Source organism: Chiloscyllium plagiosum, chromosome 25, assembly GCF_004010195.1.
Source record: "Chiloscyllium plagiosum isolate BGI_BamShark_2017 chromosome 25, ASM401019v2, whole genome shotgun sequence".
In the NCBI taxonomy this organism is placed as follows: domain Eukaryota; kingdom Metazoa; phylum Chordata; class Chondrichthyes; order Orectolobiformes; family Hemiscylliidae; genus Chiloscyllium; species Chiloscyllium plagiosum.
The window spans coordinates 13,796,574-13,821,145 of record NC_057734.1 but is presented as its reverse complement, the minus strand read 5'-3'; the positions used below and the strand labels follow the sequence as shown (position 1 = coordinate 13,821,145).

At 41.6% G+C, this 24,572-nt stretch overlaps 1 protein-coding gene across 1 annotated transcript in view; it reads right to left on the bottom strand.

Moving 5' to 3' along the window:
- morc2 (MORC family CW-type zinc finger 2) overlaps positions 1-23,094 on the bottom strand; it is a 93,340-nt gene extending 70,246 nt beyond the window's left edge. The window contains exons 1-2 of the mRNA XM_043715548.1: positions 22,638-23,094; positions 8,354-8,407 (exon numbers count right to left, since the gene is read on the bottom strand). Coding sequence (XP_043571483.1) covers positions 8,354-8,407; positions 22,638-22,705 — 122 coding nt within the window. The 5' untranslated portion in view covers positions 22,706-23,094. The remainder of the gene's footprint in view (positions 1-8,353; positions 8,408-22,637) is intronic.
- Between the last annotated feature and the right edge of the window lie 1,478 nt (positions 23,095-24,572).

Genomic DNA, 24,572 nt, shown 5'->3' with positions numbered 1-24,572 from the left:
TATGTCATGTCTTGGAGGCGGTCTTGTCTCACAAATTTGATTGAGTTTTTTTAAGTAACCAAAATGGCTCATGAGGGTCCAGCATTAGATGCTGTCGACATGGACTTTACTCAAACATTTGATAAGGGGCTTTAGTGATAGGCTGGCCCAGAAGCATAAATCACAGTTGTTAACTTAGTTGCCAAGTTAGATTTTTCTGTCTGGAGGCCCTTGACCAGAGGTGTTCCGCAAGGATGAAAACATAGGTGGTCTGATTAGTAAGTTTGCAGCTGACATGAAAACTGGAGGAGTTGTGTATAATGTGGAAGGCTGTCAAAGGATACAGGAGGATATATAAGAAATAGGAGTTGGAATAGGCCATCTGGCCCATCAAGCCTGCTCTGCCATGTAGTATGATCATGGCTGATGTTTTTGTGGACTCAGCTCCACTTAACCACCGGCTCCCCATAACCCTTAATTCCTTTACTGTTCAAAAATCTACCTTTGCCTTTAAAACATTCAATGAGATAGCCTCAACGTTAGTTGGCAGGTTGGGCAGAGGATAGGAGTTTAATCAGGACAAGTGTGAGGTGACGCATTTTGGAATGTCAAATGCAAGAGAAAAATACACAGTAACTGGCAGAACTCTTTTGAGCATTGCTATAGAGAGTGCAAGTCCAAAGCATTCTGAAAGTGACAACACAAGTGGATAAGGTGGTAAAGGCTGCATACGGCATGTTTGCCACCAGTCAGGGTATGAAGTATAGAAGTTGGCAAGTCATGTTGCAACTGTATAAGTCTTTAGTATGGCCAAAACTGGAGCATCCTGTGTAGTTCTGATCACCACACTATAGGAAGGATGCAGAGGCTATAGAGAGGGAGCAAAAAAGGTTCACCAGGATACTGCCTGAGTTGGAGCAATTAGACAAATTTGGATTGTTTTTGCAATAGCATCACAGGTTGAGGGGCAACCTGATAGAAGTATATAAAATTATGAGAGGCAATGGATAGGTGGACAGTCAGGACTCTCTTTCTCAGAGTGGAAATGTCAAATACTGGGGACATGGTTAGTGAAAGGGGGAATATTTAAAAGGAGCTGTGCGAGGCAATTTGTTTTTGTGCAGAGTGTAGTAGATGCCTGGAAAGTACTGCCAGGGAGGTGGTAGAAACAGATACAATGGCAACATTTAAGAGGTATATAGAAAAACACATGAACATGCAGGGTTAGAGGGAGAGAGACCATGTGCAAGCAAATGGGATTGGTTTAGAATTGCATCATGGTGGATTGTGGACCCTGTTCCTGTGCTGTATTCTTCTATGTTCTACTTTTTTTTGCAGGAACAATCCTAGATGACGCTGTAAAGTCCTCCTTATTAACATACGGAGGCTATAGCCATTCCTAAGAGCATTGGGGGTGGGGGTCCAACCTACGGCACATAGACTGCAGTGTTTGAAGAAGGCAGCACACCAACACCTCAACCTGAGCTAAAAATCTTCCGAAAACTCACTAACACCAAAACCTTCTCGAGGTGCAACTAGGTATGGGCAATAAATGCTGGCCCAGCCAGTGATATGCCATCACATTCATGTCTGATATTGTCTTCCACTCTAGGAGTGCTTATCAGAAGGACAAACTTTGGCTGATTTCCATTCTGCCATCCAAATATATGAGTTGATTTTACATTCCTACTTTCACACCTGTTTAATATCAGAACATGCGTCAGATTCATTCAGCTCCTTTTCATCAATTGAACCAAAGAAGAATCCTTGTTTACATTTAATCACATTTCTTTAATCAAGGGTCCTCAGACTCAATATCTAGTAAAACCATATATAAGACAATTCAGATATTGATGGTTTTATACATTCCAGAAAAGAATTAAAGCTAATGCAGGAAGATTCAACAAGATACACAGCGTGAAACTGTTTAAAATACATTCCTTGGTGAAAGGAAAAGTTATAGACTGTTTACTTTAAGCAATCAATAGACTTTGCATTAATAAATTACTCTGCCATAAGCTGAGGCAAAAATCAGTTCAGAAGTCTTACGATTGCTCACCCACAGCAAAAACCAGCAAATTAAAGATCAAAGTGCTGCAGAATATACAAGAAGAAAGTGAGTAAAAGCCTTCACTAGTGCTTTAGGCCTTAAATAATGAAATCGACAGCAGCAATATGAGGGGTTTGGCAGGTTACAGCAAAATATCAAGAAACGTACTTCAGGCAGGCATATTTTCCATATAATCAACAGTGCTGTTATAGAAAAAAGTAACATCATTTCTCCCACACACAAAAAATTATAGGATGCTCTTGTGTATTTTTCAGCAACCAATTATGAACTTCTTGCTATCACTTTCTATTCAAAAGTAACAATATCATTACAAACTGTTATTCCATATCCCTTCCTTTCCAAAGTCTTTGAATGTGTTGTTGCCTCTCAAATGCTTACTTATCTTTCCCAGAACTCCCATGTTGAATCATTCTAAAAGATTTCTGCTAGTCTCACATTACCAAAAACACTCTTACCTAAAATTACAAACACTAATCCCTTATCGCTACACTCAATCTCTCACCCTGGCAATTGCTGAGGCTGAACTAGATTGTTTGCAAACATGGCATCATATTTAACCAAGCCCCTGTTGCTCAGATCCTAACTTATACCAGGTTACCTTCGTGGATGCCTTGATGTTCTACACTGGCCCTGATTAACCAGAGAACATGTTTTAAAATTCTCATTCTTGTATTCTAACCCACCACGATCATTAAATCCCTACTTATGTTATCTCTTCTAGTCCCAAAACCCAATTCTGGCCTCAAACATAGCCAGTTTTAATCACTGGGTGGCCATGCTTTCAGCTTCACAGGGCCTTAGCACTGGAAATTTCTCCTTAAACATCTCTTTTCTCTTAAGACACCAGTTAAAACTGAAGTCTTCACCCATTTTTTTCCTGCCTTGATGTCTCCTTATGTCGCTTGAGGCCACATGTTATTTGATGATACATGCTGTATAGTGCAATAGGATGTTTTATTTAAAAGGACATAATACAAATATGAAATTTAAAAAATGGTTAAAATCATTTCCTATCAATTTCATTTGCCAGGTATAGATGAAGAATAATTGTTACATCACTTTAGATAAAGGATAAAAAATATATCTCTTTCAAATCTACAACATAAATTTTGGCACACCATTAGGCATGTTTAAGCTGAAACTTCTGGGGGTAAAGAAGCACTGTATCATGCCATTACTGAAACTGACAATATCCTGGGCAGTGACTAAAATAGTAATCCAGACATCTCATTGTGCTGCTGTGCTCTGACTTGTTCAGTATTTATAAAATATTTTAATATATATTAAAAACTGTTGAGGATGAGAGTCGCTAAAGGAATATAAACAGATCACAAGTGGGAGTGGGCAAAATATTGGCAGATGGAACAATGTGGGAAAATCTGTTATGTACTTGGGTAAAAATATGAAAGTTCAGTATTAGATAAATGGAGAATGAATACAAAAAGGTGCATCACAGTGAGATTTGGGGCCCCTTATGCATAAATTACAAAAAGCTAGTATTCAGGTTAAATAAGTATTAAAGGAAACAAATGGAACACCAGCCTTTATTTCAAAGGAAATGGAGAACAAAAATACAGAAGTTTTGCTCAAATTATTTAAGACACTAGTTAGGACACTAAAAAAGAATGAACAGTTTGGTCCCATTATCTAAGGAAAGATATTTTGCCTGTGGAGGTAGTCCAAAGAAGGTTAACAAGGTTGATCCTGGCTATGGAGGGATTTTCTTGAGGGGAGGTCATGTAGGTTGAGCCTGTACTCACCGGTGTTTAGAATAGTAAAAAGCAACCATATGGAAACATACAAGATTCTTAAGAGGTTTGACAGGCTGAGTAGTTGTTTCCCCTTGTGGGAAAATCTAGAACCAGAACGCATGATCTCAGAGTCAGATAAGAGGAGGAATTTCTTATGAAGGTATTGAATCTGTGGAATTCTGTACCACAGAGGGCTGTAAAGGTTAGGTCGTCAAGCATATGCAAGGCCCGGGTGGACAGGTTTTTACTTAATAACCAAATCAAAATAATGGGGGGAAAACGCATTAGAGTTAAGGATCTTCTGCAATTGCATAGCACTTTAGTACATAGGAATGTCTCTGTTATGCAACATCAATGACACTGAACCGTAATCATCATGCAGCCAAACAACAGCTAATTTCTGCAAGCAAAATTTCCATAAACAGCAAACATATGAATAACCAGAAGGGAAGACTCCCAGTTCCTTTGAAACAGGCCGCATAACAGTTTCTCTCAAACCTATTTGGTTAAAAAGGCCCCTTTTATAATGAATTAGTCAATATAGAATGCCACTCCATATGATCTACCATGGGCAGAATCTTACCAAATGCTGATTACTGTGGGCTGTGACAAGCTGTCTAGTAGAATTGGGAGAGATGTTCAGCAAGGTTAAATCACAAGATTCAAGGTCATCTAGAAGATACTTTTTATGCAAACTTGTTCAATGTGTTAGAAGCACACAGGACTTTACCTGGGCCTTCTGTTTCAGGCACAGAGACACTAACAATGTACCAGAAAAGCCCCACCAAATACTAACGAGGACTGAATCTGCTTAGCTTCTGAGGTCAGGTGTTTTCACACTCATATGGCTTCAGGCTCACAATAATGTATAGTTATTTTGACCAACCTGTTTCATCATGTTAAGACACCGAAGAAGATAGGACATTAACCTTCTTTCGCAAAAAGGAGGAATATTGCCACTGCGCCACAAGAGCGCTTCACACATTTTGTAAGCTTTTCTCAAGTACTATGACAAGGTTCTCTATTGGTAGCAGCAAGATTCCAACAAATGGTCTGTATTGCTTGTCAAATACCTTGTTAACAGCCCAACTCGCTACTGGTTTTGATCTAACCAAACACGCCGCATAAACTGGCTGCAGATGTAATACAGAGAAAGAGAAAACTGCAGATGCTGGAGAGTCTAAAAGTGTGGCACTGGAAAAAGCACAGCAGGTCAGGCAGCATCAGAGGAGCAGGAGAGTTGACACTTTGGGCGTAAGCCCTCAGGAATGTGGAAACCAGAGCAGATTCTTGGAGCGTTCAACTCTTTGTTTGCTCAAAATGACTTCCATTGTGGACTCAAAGCATCCATTTCTTAGGGCACCCTACATCCACAGACATGGAGTCATAGAGTCATACAGTGTGGAAACAAACCCTTTGGTTCAACCAGTCCACGCTAAACACGACTGACTGAACTGGTCCTCACCCTGAACAACTTCTCCTTCCAATCCTCCCACTTCCTCCAAACGAAAGGAGTAGCCATGGGCACCCGCATGGGCCCCAGCTATGCCTGCCTCTTCGTAGGATATGTGGAACAATCCATCTTCCGCAACTACACTGGCCCCACACCCCACCTTTTCCTCTGCTACATCGATGACTGTATCGGCGCCGCCTCGGGCTCCCACGAGGAGGTTGAACTGTTCATCCACTTCACCAACACCTTCCACCCCGACCTCAAATTCACCTGGACAGTCTCAGATTCCTCCCTCCCCTTCCTCGACCTTTCTATTTCTATCTCAGGCGAACGAATCAACACGGACATCTACTACAAACCGACCGACTCCCACAGCTAACTGGACTACACCTCCTCCCATCCTGCCCCCTGTAAAAACGCCATCCCATTCTCCCAATTCCTTCGACCCCGCCGCATCTGCTCCCAGGAGGACCAGTTCAAAATACGCACAACACAGACGGCCTCCTTCTCCAAGGACCGCAATTTCCCCCCCGACATGGTCGACGATGCCCTCCACCGCATCTCCTCCACTCCCCCCCCCTCCACCCTTGAGCCCCGCCCCTCCAACCGCCACCAGGACAGAACCCCACTGGTCCTCACCTACCACCCCACCAATCTCCATGTACAGCGCATCATCCGCCGTCACTTCCGCCACCTCCAAACAGACCCCAGCACCAAGAATATATTTCCCTCCCCTCCCCTATCAGCTGTCCGTAGAGACCACTCCCTCCGCGACTCCCTTGTCAGATCCACACACCCCACCGACCCAACCACCACTCCCGGCACCTTCCCTTGCAACCGCAGGAGGTGCAACACTTGCACCCACACCTCCCCCCTCACTTCTCTCCAAGGCCCCAAAGGAAACTTCCATATCCGCCACAGATTCACCTGCACCTCCACCCACATCATCTACTGCATCCGCTGCAACCGGTGTGGCCTCCTCTATATTGGGGAGACAGGCCGCCTACTTGCAGAGCGATTCAGAAAACATCTCTGGGATACGCACCAAGCAACCCCACCACCCTGTGGTCAACCACTTCAACATCCTCTCCCACTCTGCTAAGGCGACCTCTCCGCCCCCACCCCAGTCTGACCTATCACCCTCACCTTGACCTCTTTCCACCTATCACATTTCCGACGCCCCTCTCCCAAGTCCCTCCTCCCTACCTTTTATCTTAGCCTGCTGGACAAACTTTCCCCATTCCTGAAGAAGGGCTTATGCCCGAAACGTCGATTCTCCTGTTCCCTGGATGCTGCCTGACCTGCTGCGCTTTTCCAGCAACACATTCCCACGCTAAACATAATCCCATGTGCCAGACTCTAAGAATACGCGTGGGACATTTCCAAACCACTTCAAACACTTTTGCACTTTGATACAGTACAGCCAACTATCATTGCAATGCTGCTGCAAGGAAACTGTTTACTCTCAGACACACACCCAGCTCATGGGTACAGTAGGAGAGATACACAATGTGAGAGGTATTGCAACAAAGATAGTGGCACTTGACCTGGCAGAGTGGAGGACATTGACCTGCTTCCTACAGTGCTGTGCATTCCCCAGATGGCTGAGAGCACTTTAACCTGGGTGACAACGTCTAACTTGGGTGGCATGTTCTAATATCATGGTCTCCATGCTAGTCCAGGGAAGAAATAAAAGTACATACCACCTGTGCACCAACCCATTTAACATGACCTCCAGCACCCAATTTTCCTCCTGTCTGCCATGACTGAGACAAATGTTAGTACCAGACTGACAGCAGCTACCCAGTTTCACAATTGGCTTCTTAAAGACCTCACTGGAGCAAGGGACGATACCAGGATATCCAATGAATGGCAAGTGATTCCAGAAACAGCATGTGGTAGGATGGGCAGAAAAAGACATGATACTCACTACAAGAGGTCAAACATCAATTAAAGCAGGGAGTACATCAAAAAAATGTCAAGAACACTTGCTCAACTTTGCAACAAGGATAATTCAACCAAACTTAGCCAAAACGTAAAATTCAGTTGTATCAATTGTTTGGACATTTATATTTCTGAATCTAAAGTTCAGCTGCTCCCCCCTATTAAAGACCATGAAATTGTATAACAAGAGTGAATTTTAAATTTTACTTTCAGCTGAAAGATAACACTGGCAAGTTCAGACTGTTGAATACTTCACAACGCAGCCCTGCTCTTCCAGAGGTTAGATGTGATGATTACAGATGGGAGTTTAAGAAGTTAACCTCCACCAGCTGCTTGACAGCCCAGATGCTAAAAAATTTTCACCATCTATGCTGGAACATCACTGACATACTGCCAAAAAATGCAGCATGTCTGATATTAGGACACCACCAGTAACTGGGACCACAGTTTCAACTGCTTACTCAAACTTGCCTTGATCATTATACCAGACCCATGGACAAGACCAACAGGATGGCTCTTTTCTATCCTTTACCAGTCTAGCCTTAGAAAATTTCATTTCCAGTGCCTCTTATCCCCTTTTTCAGGATTTTCAGTCAGTTCAAGGTCACGCTTGATCGATTTCCAGAGCTGCCTCAATCCCACTGATTGTTTACTCGTATTTCATTGAGAAGTCCATCAGGCAAACTTCAAGGTTTGACAAGAAACTCCTTCAGCTGCGTCCGTTGAAGAACAACTGATGGAATGTTATTATAGCAACAGACCACATCTACATTGCCTCGCAGACCATTGAAAGTTTTCCACAAACCCTTATGTAATTCAATCTTAATAAGCACACAAGTGAACAAAGTGTATTAATTTATTTGAGTCCCAAAGAATTCATAATGGATTCAAAACATTAACACCGTTTCACCCTACAAAGAAACTGTCAGACTTGAATTTCTTCAGTCCTGTGTGTTTCATTCACTGATGTTTCTCATTTGGATAAGCACTAAATGAAATAAAGAATCCAAGCTAGCTCAATGATATTAAATTCATAGAGTAAGAATGGAAAGGACAATTACAAAAGACCTGCACAAATCTTACTTGTGATCTTTTCAAAGGTGGTAATAAATTTGAAAGGAATAACACCTACGGATTTCAACAAAAAAATCTTACCTGGCATTGTCTACTAGTTCAGCCAATGCTCCAAAAAGAAACTCATGAGTGGTTCTGAAATTCAAAACATGGAAATTATTATAAAAATGCCCTTCATTATTTTGCCATCAGATTTTCAGTAGTTTGATTGCATACAAGAACATTTTACACGGTCACACTAAATATTATCAGGTAGTCAAAGAATCAAGTAGAATAAAGAATGTATGGAATTGTCATATTATATCCATCTGAACTGTTGACAATTATAGATGTTTTCTTCCAAAATTGAGCTGTGTTTAACAAAGACAGTGCATAGAGTATCTTATCATACCTTTTAGAAATGCCTTAAGTCCTTACTAATTTGAAAGTACAATTATCATTATTGCCAAGTGTGACAAGGTAGTACACAGCAGGATCACACAAGTGGAAATTGAAAGTTTTGTCATAAGCTTTAGGAAATTTTCAAGGAGGTAAAATAAAATGGCTGTATTTGTCCTAAATTCTTTATCATACAATTTCGAGCCTTAATTATTTTTGAAACATTTTTCAGTTCTTGCAAACCAAATTTTTTGTAATTCATTCATGAGATGAGGGTGTCACTGGTTAGGCCAACATTTCTTGTCCACTTCTAATCAACCAGAGAGAAATTAAGATTCACATGTAGGCCAGACCATGTAAGGGTGGCGGTTTCTTAAAGGGGAACATTAGTGAACCAGATGGGTTTTTCCAAAAATCAACAATAGTTTAATGATCATCACTAGACTTTCAACTCCAGGTTCTTAATGAATTCAAATTCCACCATCAGCCATGGCAGGATTTGAACCAGAGTCCCCAGAACATTACCCTAGTCTCTGGATTAACAGTCCAGTAATAATCCCACTAGGCATCACCTCCCCTTAACATCACTGTATACGAATAACAGGAATGCTAGACTGAACAAAATAATCAGCATCTCAGCAACCTGCTAGACATTGAAGGCGGTACGAAGAAGCTTCAAATACCTGTTTTAAAGGATACACTGAGAATTGGTAAAAAGAGAGGTAAAAGCTTTAAGGGTTAATCTTGTATAAAATCCATGACAACTTGCCTGCAATTTAATATATGAATTAAAGCTAATTTTTAAATCTAAATACTATCAGAGATTTTAGGGCAGGACTAATCAAGAAAAAGAGATGCGGTCAGCTATTTAAGAAATCAGCTTAACTAATTTTTGTAACTGCCTGTCAGGCAGTCATGGTCATTAAATAAGGTAGATCAAATGCTCTGTCACAGAACACACTGGTGGAGATTGCACGTTTCGTGAAAAGGGAGGGGGGTGCGCTTTTCCCTGTTTTCCTCTTTCTTCAGCATCAAGGAGACAAGGAGTTGAATAGGTGCAAGAAAGGTGAGAGTTTAAGAGTGACATCACAGAGGAAACATGAATTCATCAAATGGGAGTCAGTATGGGACAAGTGTCAACTGTGATAAGTAAAACTGTTCAATCTTTAAAATAGAAATTGATCTTTAGTTTAGATGAAGTGTATTCAAAGCATATGGAAAAAGTTAAAGTCCCTGGTTTCTCTTCAATATTCTTTAAACTGAAGGTAGCAAATGCAAAGAAAGAGCAATTTAAGAGTTAAATCATGGAATACTGACTTTCCATGTTGGAATGCTCCCCTTGCATGACACAACAAGTCTAGCACACCTCCATGTGCGCAGGAACGGAACCCACTTTTTGGATCTGGAGCAATGGCCAAGTGGGGCATTGACGAGGCTCAAACCTCAGGTTAAAAAAAACACAGATTAAAAAAATCTTCAGCAGAGCACAGCAAGAGCCAAAGTCATGGTATCCAGAGTGGGACAGCAAAGGTGACAGGAGGTTCTATTGCAAGGGAAACAGACAGAAGTTTCTGCAGCTATAGATATAACACCTGGATGTTAGGTTTCCTCCCTTATGCTGGGATCAAGGATGTCAGTAAATGGTTGCAGGGCATTCTGAAGAGAAGGAAAGACAGTCAGAAGTAGTAGATGAGGGTACAATTACAACAATTACAACATTGGATAAGTACATAACTGGAAAGCTTAGGAGAGATATGGCCCAGGAGCAGGGAGGTGGGACTAGTTTAGTTTGGGAATATAGTCAAGAGTGAGGTGCTCGAAAAGCACAGCCTGTCAGGCAGCATCCAATGAGCAGAATCAACATTGCAGGCATAAGCCCTTCACCATAAGGCCTCATTCCTGATGAAGGGCTTATGGCCAAAACGTCAATTTTCCTGCTTCTTGGACGCTGCCTGAACTGCTACACTTTTCCAGCACTGCACACTTTACTCTGATCTCCACCATCTGCAGTCCTCACTGTCTCCTAGTTTGGGAATATGTTCAGCATGGACTGGTTGGACTGAAGGGTCTGTTTCCATGCCCTACGACCCTGTAACAGGTTATCAGGAAGAGATGGGGTGGCTTTAGTCAAAGATAAAATCAGTGCAATAGCAAGAAAGGATATTTGTGCAAGAAATCTATAATGTAGAATTGGTCTGGGTTGAACTAAGAAGCAACAAACAACATTCAGACCAAACAAATCACATTAGCAACACTATGGAAGACAATTTCTATAGTATATGCAATTTTTATTTTAAAAAGACCAGTACATTGAGGAATCAGGTTAAGGGACAGGCTATCCTAGAATTGGTTTTCTGCAATGAGAAAGGATTTATTAATCATTGCAATTCCTTTTCGAAAAGCACGTATTGTTTTTTTTGCTGGCGTAAAATGCTGATGTATCAAAGTCACTGGGTGTCCTTGTACATCATTCATTGAAATCAAGAATGCAAGTACATAAAACAGTTAGAAAGACAAAAGGCATGTTAGGCTTCATTGAAAGAGGGTTGTAGCACAGGAGCAAGAAAATCAAAGAAACTCTATATGGCTTTGGCAAGACTTAACCTGGAGTACTGCGCACAGTTCTGGTGTCCTACATAAAGTAAAAAAGGTATGCCTGTCTTATGAAATGAGAACCATTTTGGAGATAGCAACCATTACTATAACTATCCTAAATGTAACTGAGTTAAGGATAAGGATGAGGTGGGAATAAAAGTTCTTAAATGGGCAAAGGCTAATTTTGCTAAGTTATATATGATTTGGCCCATGGGGGATTGACATTGCGGACTGCATTGTGAATTTACATGTCACAAATGGACTGCAGCAATTCAAGGTGGCAGCTCACTATCAGCTCCTCAAGGGCAACTAGGATGGACAATAAAGCCTGGCCCAGTCAGTGACAACCGCATCACATGAATGAACAAAAATAACAAGAAATGGACTGGGAGCACTGACTTGAAGATAAAACAGAGAACAGTGGGAGGCATTCAAGGAGAAAAGAGAGTATTGAGAAATATGTTCCCAAAAAGACAAAGGGTGAGACAAAGACCAGAAAATCCTGGTGCAAAGGGACATAAAAGGTTAGGATTAAGAAAGCTTATAGCAGATACATCATGTTCACAATGGCTGAATCCCAAGAGAAAAGAAAGCAAAGAATGTATGAGAAAGCATTGCTGGTTAATATAAAGGAAAACTCAGGATCTTTACAAAATATACAATGAGCAAGAAAATAAGTTGGGCAAGAGTAGAGCCCATTAGGAGCCACTCAGGTTGAGAAAGAGTATATGGAAGATACGGGCAGAGTCTTCAATGAATACTTCGTGCCAGTCTTCACAATGGAAAAGGTTGACTGGGTGTAGACATCAAAGTGGTGGACTGTGAAATATTAGAAGAAATTACATAGAAAGGAGGTATTAATAGATTTAGCAGCCTTTTTAGTGGATAAATCCACAAGCCTGAATGAGATATATCCCAGACCGTTGAAAAGGGCAAGGTAGGAGATATCAGGAACCCTGACAGTAATTTTCATATTCTCTCTGGCCATACGTGAGGTACCAGACTGCTAATGTTGTACCATTATTTAAAAAGTGAGGAAGGGATAGGCCAGGAGATTACAGGCTACTCAATCTAATCTCAGTGGTGGAGAGGTTGGACTGAATATATCTATGCTTGGAGATAGCCAGAGGAGTTAGAGATGGTCAGCGTGCACCTATTAAGGGAAGGACATGTTTAACAAATTGATCAAATGTTTTAAAAGACAGAGATAATACATTTCACGTGGCCTACATGGTCTTTAGCAAAGCTTTTGATAAAAGGTCCCTCATAACAGACTGGTCAACAAAGAAAGAGCCCGTGGAATCCAAGGTAAAATATCACAAAAACTGGTTGACAGGCAGGAAGCAGAGTTTGATGGTATAAGAATGCTTTCTGTAGCTGGAAGTTTGCTTCCAGTGCTGCTCCCCAGGATCTTTACTGGGGTCCTTGCTGTTTGTAATATGAATTAATGATGTGAAGTTAAATGCAAGGGGGAATATCAAGATTATCACAGACAAGGTGAAAATTGTAGAAGAGTAAACCATGAGGAGGATAGCCACAAGATGCAGAAGGGTATCAATGGGCTGCTCAAGTGGCAATGCATTGGTAAGTAAAATTCAAAAGGGAGAGTTAACACACTTGCAAGGACTGAGGCAAATAGTAGGACCCTGGAAAGTATTGATGATTGGAGGTCTTGTGTGCATATCTGTAGATCCCAGAGGTAGCAGGACAGATAAGTAATATGGTTAAGACAGCATATGGATACTTGTCTGTATTAGCTGAGGAAAAGAATGCAAGACAGACATGTAGGTGGCTAGAAGAACACAGCAAGCCAGACAGCATCGGAAGGTGGAGAAGTCGATGTTTTGGGTGCAACTCTTCCTCAGGGCTTGGGGTACTGCAAAGCGGGTGGCAGGGTCAGGGTGGTGAATTGGGGAAAGGTGAAGACAGGTAAAAGGTACGATCTGGTAGGTCAATGGGAGGAATGAATCCGATTGGTGTCAGGGAAGAGTGGAAGGGAGAGGGGAAGAGGATGGTAAGGGAGGTTATTTGAAATTGGAGCACTCAAGGTTGAGTCCTCGGGGCTGTAAGCTGCCCAGGTGGAATGCAAAAGCAGGGAGGTGTTGCTTGAACTGTATAAAATGGTGATTAGGTCACAAGTGAAGTACTGCATGCAGTTCTGGTCAAATTTTGGAAAGATGCGACTGCACAAAAGGGGTATTACCAAGATGCTGTCTGGTGTGAACTACAAGGAAAGACTGGATAGCTGGGGTAATTTTCCTTGGCTCAGCAAGTAGTAAGAGGAAACTGTCAAAGATGCATAACACTGAAGGGTACAGAAGGTTGACAGAGAAAGGCACTTATTCCATTTGTAGAGGGGTTAATAACAGGGACATATAGATTTAAAGAAAGACACAAAAAGCCTAAAAGAAATATTTTCATCCAGAGGATGAAGGAAGTCTGGAGCTCTCTAACTTCAAGGGCAGTCGAATCAAAACTTTTCAAAGGTTAAGCAGTATTTAGATACTCACTTGTGTTGCCATAGCCTTGAAGACTATGGGTCAAGAGCTAGAAATGGGATTAGTCTAGTTAGATCTTTGCAGACTGGGCATATATGATGGGCTGAATGGCCTCCTTCTGTGTAATAAAAGTCTATCAGAAATCAGCAGAATCTTTAGTGCAACCCAATATCCCACTGCCGAGTGCCTTTCAAAAATTTAGATGGGTGTGATGCAAACAATTTAAAATGTGCACCACTACATTTTCCCAAATCTCAGTGATATCACTTTTCCCATCACCACTTAGGTAAGTACTGTGACAGCTTTAGTACTGTCTGAAAGCTTCAGGATATTTTTCTCTCACTGTTGCCAAATGCAGGGCTGCTCAACACTTGTTTCTTGCTTTACAAATTGAGAACCTTGCAGCAGCAGTGAATATGTTAAACGTTCAAAAACCCCTGGGGTTCCTTCTTAAAGCCAGTCTGCAGTTTCACCATTAAATTGTTCTGCTCCAGTGAAATCAGATTTCCACGTCACTAAATGCCCATGTTATGCACAGTTGAGGCTACACTCCTTTCATATAACCTTTGCCATTATGTATAAATGAAACACTGAATTGATCCTAAGGGAATATTAAAGCCCAGCAAGTCTACAACATCTGAACACAGACACATTCTCCTTATTAATGAACTGAGCCCAAAATATTTAAACAACCTCAAAAATCTAAAAGGTGCTTCAGTTAAGAAGCAATACCTTTGAAATATAAAAACTGTCAGAAAACTAAATAGTGGGCTGCAATGTTTCCATTAACACATTGTACTAATGTGGGAAGACCCCAAATTTAATTATACATTTGAACTCCATATCCCTAACTTTGGGCTGGATAATTAAGGGAAAAAGAAGAAAATGATCGCTTCTTATCATGATCTGATAATCATGATTACAAAATACAAAAGTGGCATTTTAAAAAAATTATTCATTTGTGATGTGGATGTTGCTGACTGGCCAGCATTTAATGCCCATCCCTAGTTGCCCTTGAGGAAGTTGTGGTGAGCTGCCTTCTTGAACTGCTACAGTCCACCTGCTACATTAGGGAGGACACTCCAGGAATTTGTCCCAGCAACATGAAGGAACGGCGATATATTTCCAAGTCAGGATGGCGAGTGGCTTGGAGGGGAACTTGCAGGTGATGGCGTTCCCACGTATCTGCTACCCCTTTCCTTCTAGGCAGAAGTGGCCGTGGGTTAGGAGGGTGTTCGGAGGATCTTTGGTGAATTCCTGTAAATAGTACACACTGCTGCTACTGAGCATTAGCTATGGAGGGAGTGGAAGCTTGTGGATGTAGTGCCAATCAAGTGGACTGCTTTGTCCTCGATGGTGTCAAGCTTCAAGTGTTGTTGGGGTTGCATTCATCCAGGTAAGTCAGGAGCATTTCATCACATCCCTGATTTGTGCTTTGTCGATGTTGGACAGGTTTTGGAGAATCAGGTGCTGAATTACCCACCACTGTATTCCTAGCTTCTGACCTGTTCATGCAGCCACTGTGTTTACATGGTGAATCCAGTAGAGTTACTGATCAATGCTAACACCCCCCAGAATGTTGATAATGGGATATTCAATGATGGTATCACCGTTGAATGCCAAAGGGCAGTGGTTTGATTGCCTAGCATTTGTGTGGTGTGAATGTTTCTTGCCATTTGTCAGTCCAAGCCTGGATATTGTCCAGATTTTGTTGCATTTGAACATAGACTGCTTCAGTATCTGAGGAGTCGCGAATAATACTGAACATTGCGCAATCTTCAGCAAACAATCCCACTTCTGACCTTATGATGGAGAGAAGGTCATTGATGAAGCAGTTAAAGATGGTTGGGCCTAGAACACCACTGAGGAAGACCTGCACAGATACCTTGGAGTTGAGATGACTGACCTTCAAATAATGACCATCTTCCGATGTGTCAGGTATGATTCGAAACTCCAGAGAGTTTGCCTCGATATCTACTGATTCCAGTTTTGCTCGGGCTCCTTGATGCCACACTCAGTCGAATACAACCTTGATGTCCAAGGCTCTCACTCTCACCTCACCCCTGGAGTTCAGCTCTGTTGCCCATGTTTGGAACAAAGCTGTAATGAGGTCAGGAGCTGAGTGGCTCTAGCGGAAGCCAAACTGGTCATCACTGAGGAGGTGCTGATTAATAGCACTATCGTTGACACGTTCCATCACTTTACAGATGATCAAGACTAGACAACAGCAAGAATTACTCAGCCAGTAATTGGCCGGGTTGGATTTGTCCTGCTTTTTATGTACAGGATAGACTTGGGCAATTCTTCACAATGCCTGATAGATACCAGTATTGTAACTGTACTGGAACAGCTTGGCTAGGGGAGCGGTTGGAGCACCAATCTTCAGTACGATTACTGGAATCTTGTGAAAGCCCATAGCATTTTCAGTATCCAGTGCTTCCAACCTTGATTCTTGATATCAAGTGGATTAAACAAATTGGCTGAAGACTGGTATCTGTAATGCTGGGAGTCACTGGAGGAGGCAGTGACAGATCATCAACTTGGCACTTCTGGCTGAAGAATGCTGCAAAGGCTACAGGCTTATCTTTTGCACTGATGTGCTAGGTCTTCCATCATTGAGGATGGAGATATTTGTGGAGCTTTCTTCTCCAGTGAGTTGCTTAATTATCCACCACCATCCACGGCTTGATGTGGCAGGACTGCAGATCTTAGATCTGATTGTGGGATCATTTAGCTCTGTCTATCACTTGCTGCTTATGCTGTTTGGCATGTTTGGTAGCTTTACCATCTTCAGGTATACCTGATGCTATTCCTGTCGTGCCTTTCCACACTCTTCATTGAGCCAGGGTTTAATCCCCTGGCTTGATCGTAATGGTTGAGTGGGGGAAATTTGCTGGGCCATGAGGTTACAGATTGTGGAATACAATTCTATTGCTGTTGATGGCCCACCACACCTCATGGATGCCCAGTCTTGAGTTGTTAGATCTGTTTGAAGTCTGTCCCATTTAGCATAGCAATAGTGCCACACAACATGATGGAAATTATTGTCAAAATGAAGAAAGGCCTTTGTTTCCACAAGGATTGTCTGATGGTTACTCTTAACGATATCAGGTAAAGACATGATCAGATGCAGATTTGATGTCCACGGTCATTTTGTTTATCAGCACATTTATCATCTCTCATTTGGTTAAGGTACAAGGTGCCTAGCTTGCCTGTGATTCCTATCTACTCCCTATCCATTTTTAATGGTGCAAAAGACAGCAAAACATTAACTTGCGGACAGCATACAATACTCAATGGTAGCGCTGGAAATAAGAGGGAGAAATTCAAAGCAGTTTTAAGAGACGTTTGGTTAATAAGTCATGCAGAGAAGCACTATTTCGCATAGTTGATATGGCTTAAATATCAATGTTAGATAACCACAAACACAACTACCCACTAGCTACTAATGATGTGAGCATTAGTTCTTTATTATAAAGATATATTTATCTTATAAAGCACAATATAAATTGTCTTAATGAAATCTTTGCAATCTGTAATTCTTGGTTTCCAAGTGTCAGTTATGTGCATGACTTCACTGCCTCGGTCTCATTTTGTATCCATGCAAAAAATCTCATTGCAGTATTTATTTTACTCTCTCTCGGGATGTGGGCATTGCTGACAAGGTCAAAATATATGTTCCATCCTCAGTTATCCCTGAAGTGATGGTGATAAGTCAACTCGTTAGGAATTACTGCAGTCCATGTGGTATACCTAATGTTGTTAGGAAGGGGTTCCAGGTCTTCAACCTAATGACAAAGAGGGTGAGGTGACACAGTTCCAAGTCAGGGTTGAATGGGATTTGGAGGGGTACTCACAATAGTAAAGATAATATGTTCGCTGTCCTTGCCACCTCTAGGTGGTAGAGGTTGTGGGATTGGAAAAAGCTGTGAACTTTCACTGAGTCAAGGGTGAATGGGGCGCCAGTCAACTGAATGGCTTTGCCCTGGACGTGTCAAGCTTCTTGACTGTTGAGGAAGCTGCATTCATCCAGGTAAGTGCAGTATTCCATTACACTCCCAAACTACCTTGTAGATGGCAGACAGACTGTGAGAAGACAGGAGGCAAGTTACTTGCCACAGGAATCCCAACCTCTTGACTAGCCCCTCATGTCCTCTTTAAATATTTCTCCCCTCACCTTAAAAATATGTCCCCTAGTTTTGAACTCCCCCACCTTCGGGAAAAGACCTTTGCGATTCATCTTGTGTCCCTCATGATTTTATATTTAAATTTGCGCTGATGAAACACGCATTATAGCTGAACAACCTGTACAACACTTAAAAGGATTCCAGAGAGGACGGCACAGTGTATGAAGAAAAGGAAGTGCAGACAGGTGATTTAGATAACTAGATAGTCCTAGTATGATTTCACCTGCACCTGTGAGATGGAGCTGGACAACGAGGGCTCTTATGCATGATGGTAATGGGGAAAACATGAGAACTGCAGATGCTGGAGATCAGTCAAAATGTGTGGTGCTGGAAAAGCACAGCCAGTCAGGCAGCATCCAAGGAGCAGGACAGTCGATGTTGAACATAAGCTCTTCACCAGGAACGTGGTAATGGCCCTATATCTGAATCAGTAAGCCCAGGATCAAGTCCCACCTGGTCCAGAAGTGTGCAATGATATGAACAGATCAATTAGAAAATGTCTGAAATTGGACAGAAATGAGACACTTATGATTGGCGCAATGAAACAGGGTGCTATTTAGTCACTGTACGTTTGGACTAGACACAAGTTTAAATCTCAATAGGGCAAATTAAGAATGATACATGATCTTATACCAAGAAAATAAAACAATGATTGTCGCAACAATCCAAATACTTTACATCGTTTAGGCAAAAAGCTTTCCATTCCTACTTAATAGGGCCCAAATGCAGCCCGTAACCACATATAATGAGGCTAAATTAATTAAGAGGCCCTAGCAACTTCTCAGCGACAACTGAACAAACAATAAACAGAACTTTGCCAATGTCATCTACCCACCAAAAACAAGAAGGAATAAAGCACAACAGATACAGAATATTATTTGCTACTTGGGTCATGGCCATTTTGTTGCTGTGGATGTGATGAAAGCCTGACTGGAGAGATCAGAGTTGTGAAACAGATGAACACAAGTCCAACAGGTGATAACCAGGGTACTCATCCCAAAAGGATGGCATTCCTTCCCCCCAATAAGTGCTGGCGTGTGCTGGACAAGAAATATGGCATTAAGCCTTCCAAAAGCAAATGCATTTAATTTACACCATAACTGATAGTGGACACTTAATTTTGAGTTCCATGTAGTTCAACCACCACCTCAAAATAATTCCATATTCTGTGCAGTCAAGAGGGTTCTCTTCTCTTCACCCTCAGTGCATTTAGCTTTACTCTCAATTTTTTTTCTTCCAATCAGTTATGCTGTATTTGATTATGCCCCACACATTTTCAACCCATATCAGATCAAGTCTTTTGCCTAGAGGGCCCACGAAAATTCAGTTCTCCCATCTAGCCTAAAATTCAATATAATTCACAACTGAGTTTACTCCTTATACTCAGTGGCAATGTAAAGAAACATGTAGTAGCAGGACAAATTAGTTGGCAAAAAACTGAATTCTGCAATAAAAATTAATGGGCTGTCAACATAATAGAAATTAAAAAGGTACTTACTGTACCTTATTACACATACATGTATGTTAGAAACAAACTGCTGACAAAAAAAGTTCAAAGCAGAAGCTTCTTCATTATGAGATCAAAGTCCAATGGATGTGCCTTGGCATACTGGAATCTTTATAGTTTAATTAATCAGTTACTCCTCGACAATAAATAGTCTACCATCAACATTTGCTGATATCTATCAGAAAACTAGTTATAACTTTCTGTCTTGGAAGGATCTACATGAAATATCTTGATATTAATCTCAATTTTCATTTCCTTAGCTCCAAACAACAATACTCCACTTGTGACAATTCCATGTCCTCTTCGCCCTACATATTGTACTCTTGATTACCTGCATTTCAACAGAAACCCTCACAATGGAAATAAACTGACAAAGGAACTTTCTGGTCAAGCAGAGAGTAGAGCTATAAGGTAAGTGATCAAGAACAATGTAATAAAAGTTCATAACTTAGTCACTAAACAAACATCTCTCCTAGATGGTGTATTCCCATAGGATGGAAATGTGTTGCTGGAGAAGCGCAGCAGGTCAGGCAGCATCTAGGGAACAGGAGAATCGACGTTTCGGGCATTAGCCCTTCTTCAGGAATGCCCGAAACGTCGATTCTCCTGTTCCCTAGATGCTGCCTGACCTGCTGCGCTTCTCCAGCAACACATTTCCATCTCTGATCTCCAGCATCTGCAGACCTCATTTTCTCTTCAAATATTCCCATAGGATGATTACTGGAGTCTCCTGCATTAAAGAGAGAGGGGTTAGGATGCCTGGTACCAATATTTAACCAGGCTTGGAAGCAAGCAGTAGATGGAATAATCTTAACCCAAAGGAACTTCAATAGATCTCATATCAATATTTAATTCTGTAATACTGCCATTCTTTAGATTCATCAATATTTAAAATTTTCAGTTGCTTTTATCCCAACCTGAAAAATGTTTGGGCCGCGACGTGAAACCTAAATTTGACAAGTCCAAGAATTAGATCCATACATGACAAAGACTGAACACAGTAACTATGATTACACCAGCTGATATCCCTATGACTTGCGGAACCAGCTACTTAAAGTCCAATAAAAACTTAGACACTAATCTGTTGCATATGATAATATTCATTAATTCGGGAGGAGGTCCCAAATGCATTGGGATGGATGCTTTGGGTAACCCAGTGCTTCAGATGAGGAGTAAAAATACTTCTACACCTGAATGTTATTTGACTGTGTTTTGGAAAGTACTCTTAACTCCTGCCAAAGACAAGACCTGGCTTGTCTTGATGCCCTTTGCAATATTGTATTTCAACCAGGGCTGTCCAACAATGAGAGGCTGAGTAAACCAGGATTATAGCCTCTGGAGCTTACAAGAATTCAAGGTGATTTCACCAAAACACACAAGATTCTGAAGAGGTTTGACACAGAGGTTGTTTCTGCTGCTAAAGGAATCTAGAACACGGTAGACATTCTCTCAGGATAAAAGAGATGCTCTTTTGGTACTCAGACAGGAGAAATATCTTCACTCAAAAGACTGCGCACTCTTGAAATTCTCTACTAAAGGGAATGTGAATGTTTTATTTGAGCTACAGGTAGACAGATGTTAGATGTCTCGGATATGGGAGTAAAAGTGGAATTGCTGTGATAAATCTGTTACAATTGTTTTGAATGGTATAGCAGAAGCTTGATGGACTGTATGGTCTACTTCTCATGCCATTCCTTGTTATGTTTAAGTTCCTCCTCAATGTTTGCCTGCAGTTGTATGCGAAAGACAGAACACTGAAAAATGATCTGCACTGTCACACTTGCTTAGCAGCTGTTACCCATTCCAAAGGTACAACCTCTAAACAACTTTAAATCTTCTAATCTGATCACATCACCGCTACCTTTATGATATGAATGTACATCCAGAAGAATTAAGCTAAATGCAAAATATTTTGATTGATCTGGAATGTTCCAAGTAATCTACCTTACAGATTAGCCATGGAGGAAATTTCATGACTTGTTACAAGCGTGCAACTATCACTTAACCAGCAAAAACAAAAACTGGATTTCCATCTAGTGTAAAATCTAAGCATACATAGCACCATAAAGCAGTCGACCATTCAAACCTACTCTGCCAATCAATATGACCATGTCTGTTCATGCAGCTCAGTACCCTGTTTAGTCTTTCTATCTGCATCCTTTGATCCCTTTAGTCCTACGAACTGTATCAACATCTTACTTGGAATTCTTCAATATTTTGGCATCAACAATTTCCTGCAGTAGAAAATTCCAACAACTCACCATTCTCCTGGTGAAGAAATTACTCAACTCCATCCTAAAAGGTAAACCCCATATCCTTAGACTGTGACGGTTAATGATTCCCTTATCATTGAGATCATCATTCCCACATCCACCCTGTATGAATTTTACATGGCAAAATTTCTTGTCATTCTTCTAAACTCTAGTGAATATTGTCCTCAGTGATCTAGTCTATGTGCTAGTCCTGCCATCCCAGAATTCAGCCTGATATAGAAGAACACAAGCCAGTTTCTTAGGTTGAAAAACTGCAAAGTACATCCACTACTTTAAAGCATCCATTCCACAAAAAAAAATTTTTTAAATGCCATAAAGAAATTAAACTAAACAAATGATAAAGGAGCATGAACCTAAATGCAAAATGGAGTAAAGACTAGAAAAGTAGGTGGCCTTGTGTGGAGAAACCTCCCAAATAATTTAAACATTCTTCTCCTTTTAACAAAATGTGGTTAATCAAATGCATTTTCAAACGGATTATGCTACACAACAAGCCGAGTCCTTCTAGGACTGTTGGCTACTTCACATTGCAATTTGTGTTAAAGTATAAATATCTTTAGCAATTTTTATATTAGTCAAAAGAGCTTCATTAACAAGTTGATGTTGTCCCACCTTGCCAACAGATCCTGCCTCGACACAAACTGGCCTCTATTTTGATGAGCTCGAATAAATCCGCACCTACATTGCATATTTTAATCTGAAGGCATATGCACATTCGTCTACCGCTACCAGATTAAGGATATTTTTGCGTTTTAAAAAGAATAAACACTTCAGAACACACACAGACATTAATAAAACGCGAATTCAAGTGACAGGTTTAAGGAAACGTTTACATATTAGGATAGACTTTCGAAACAAAATCCATGTGATACCGAAAACGTTCGCCCCGACGCAGACACGATTTTCTCACCCTATCTGGATACTCACGAGTTGGTGTGTAGGTATTCGAAGGTCAGTTGAGCTCGGTTAAGGCAATTGTAATTGGTACCAGCCATGGCGCCTTCCCTTCTCCGCGAACACAGCGCCCCGGGTTTCTCAGGGCCACCCCCTCGGTTCACGCTACAAGTCTCGGGCCTTTTTCGTTCCCCTCTCTCTCCCCGTGCATAAAATTTCCTAGACACATTTATCGTTCACTTATTAACGAACGTCTTCCTCCCACTCCTTTTCCTTCTGAAAACACGGCCGCTCCTCGCCAAACCGTCACCCTTCAAAGCTCGTCGTCGGGCCCGGTTTCGGTGCTTCAGTCAACCGCCCGCCTGGCCGCGCGGCCTGACCTGGCCTGATCCGATCCGATCCGGTCCGATCCAGCCCCGTCTTTCGTTTCCAGGCCCCAGTTACCTCAGCGCTTTCCCTCAAGCTCCTTCCAACAACCGCATCCAACGCCAGCAAGAGACTCTTTGAAAAGTAACTGCAGCCACCAGCTCGACCGCGCAAGCGCGAGACTAACCCAGCCTCCACCCGCACCACGCCTGCGCCACAGCATCTCTCGTGGACGCTGCGGCGGCGGCCATACGGCCCCTCATGTCTGTGCCAGCTCTCTGAACATGCCATTCTCTCACCTCCGCCTGCCAACTCTACATATCCTCTTTTAAAAGAGGATAATTTGCAACGCTTCACCTGACCTCAAAATTGTCTTCGTCAGTGCGGTCCAAATCTTAACCATGAACTGCGTCCAAGTTTTCCTTCACAGTCACTTTTGTGTCTTTATAATCAATTATTTGAAATCCGTGCCCTCTCATTCTCGATCCCTTCACAATTGAGATGTCAGTGGCAGGAGAAAACATAATGGTAAGATTCACTGTTCTATCCCTAATATTCCCATTTCCTCAAATCATGTTCTATATTTAGAATTTCCAAGTTACTGTTCCTAGCCACTCCCCTGATCTATCAATTTACTGTATTCCGACATACTTTTCCTGCACACCATCACATCCAATTAGAGATTGTGATCTTATCTTCAACTCTCCTTTTTGCTATTCTCATCCTTAATGTCAGTATAATAGCAGTCACTCAATCCTGCCTAACCACCCTTTTTTCTCCATAATCTTTGCTGGTTTCCATTTTAAACAGAGAAACTTTTCTTCCAGTTTTCACTCAATTATATCACTTTCCGCACCCAGATGCCTCTTACTCTCCACAAGTATATTGATCAGACAAAAACAGAAAATATTGCAAACATTCAGGTCAGGCAAGATGTTCGTATAAAAAAGCTTTTCAGCAATCTTTAAATCATTGACCTTAGATATTACAAGGCGTTTCTGCGTGACCTAATTAATTCTTGCATTTTGTTTATATTTCAGATTTCCAGAATTGATGTTGAGTTAAGGCAAATTTTGGATTTGTCCGTGAAGATCACATTCACTGTGCCACTTGATAGACAAAATCTAAATTGGGACTCCAGGAGGAGCTCTTAAACCACTGCGGCAAGTTTTACAATGACCATTCCTGTGCTGTACAACAGAGATAATTCTGTAATAACCAGTTCGATTGTGATGAGGTCAGCGAGATGAACATACCATATGTATACAGTCTCTATACATGGCCTTTGACAATGTTGAAGGAGTGGGACAGTTGAGCTTCCTCCTCAAATTTTGTTGTTGACAGAAATTCTTTATCCCCTGCCTGCACGGTGGCACAGTGGTTAGCACTGCTGCCTCACAGTGCCAGAGACCCGGGTTCAACTCCCGCCTCAGGCGACTCTCTGTGTGGAGTTTGCACATTCTCCCAGTGGCTGCGTGGGTTTCCTCCGGGTGCTACTGTTTCCTCCCACAATCCAAAAATGTGCAGGTTAGGTGAATTGGCCATGCTAGGTGAAGGGGTAAACGTAGGAGTATGGCTCTGGGTGGTATACGCTTCGGCGGG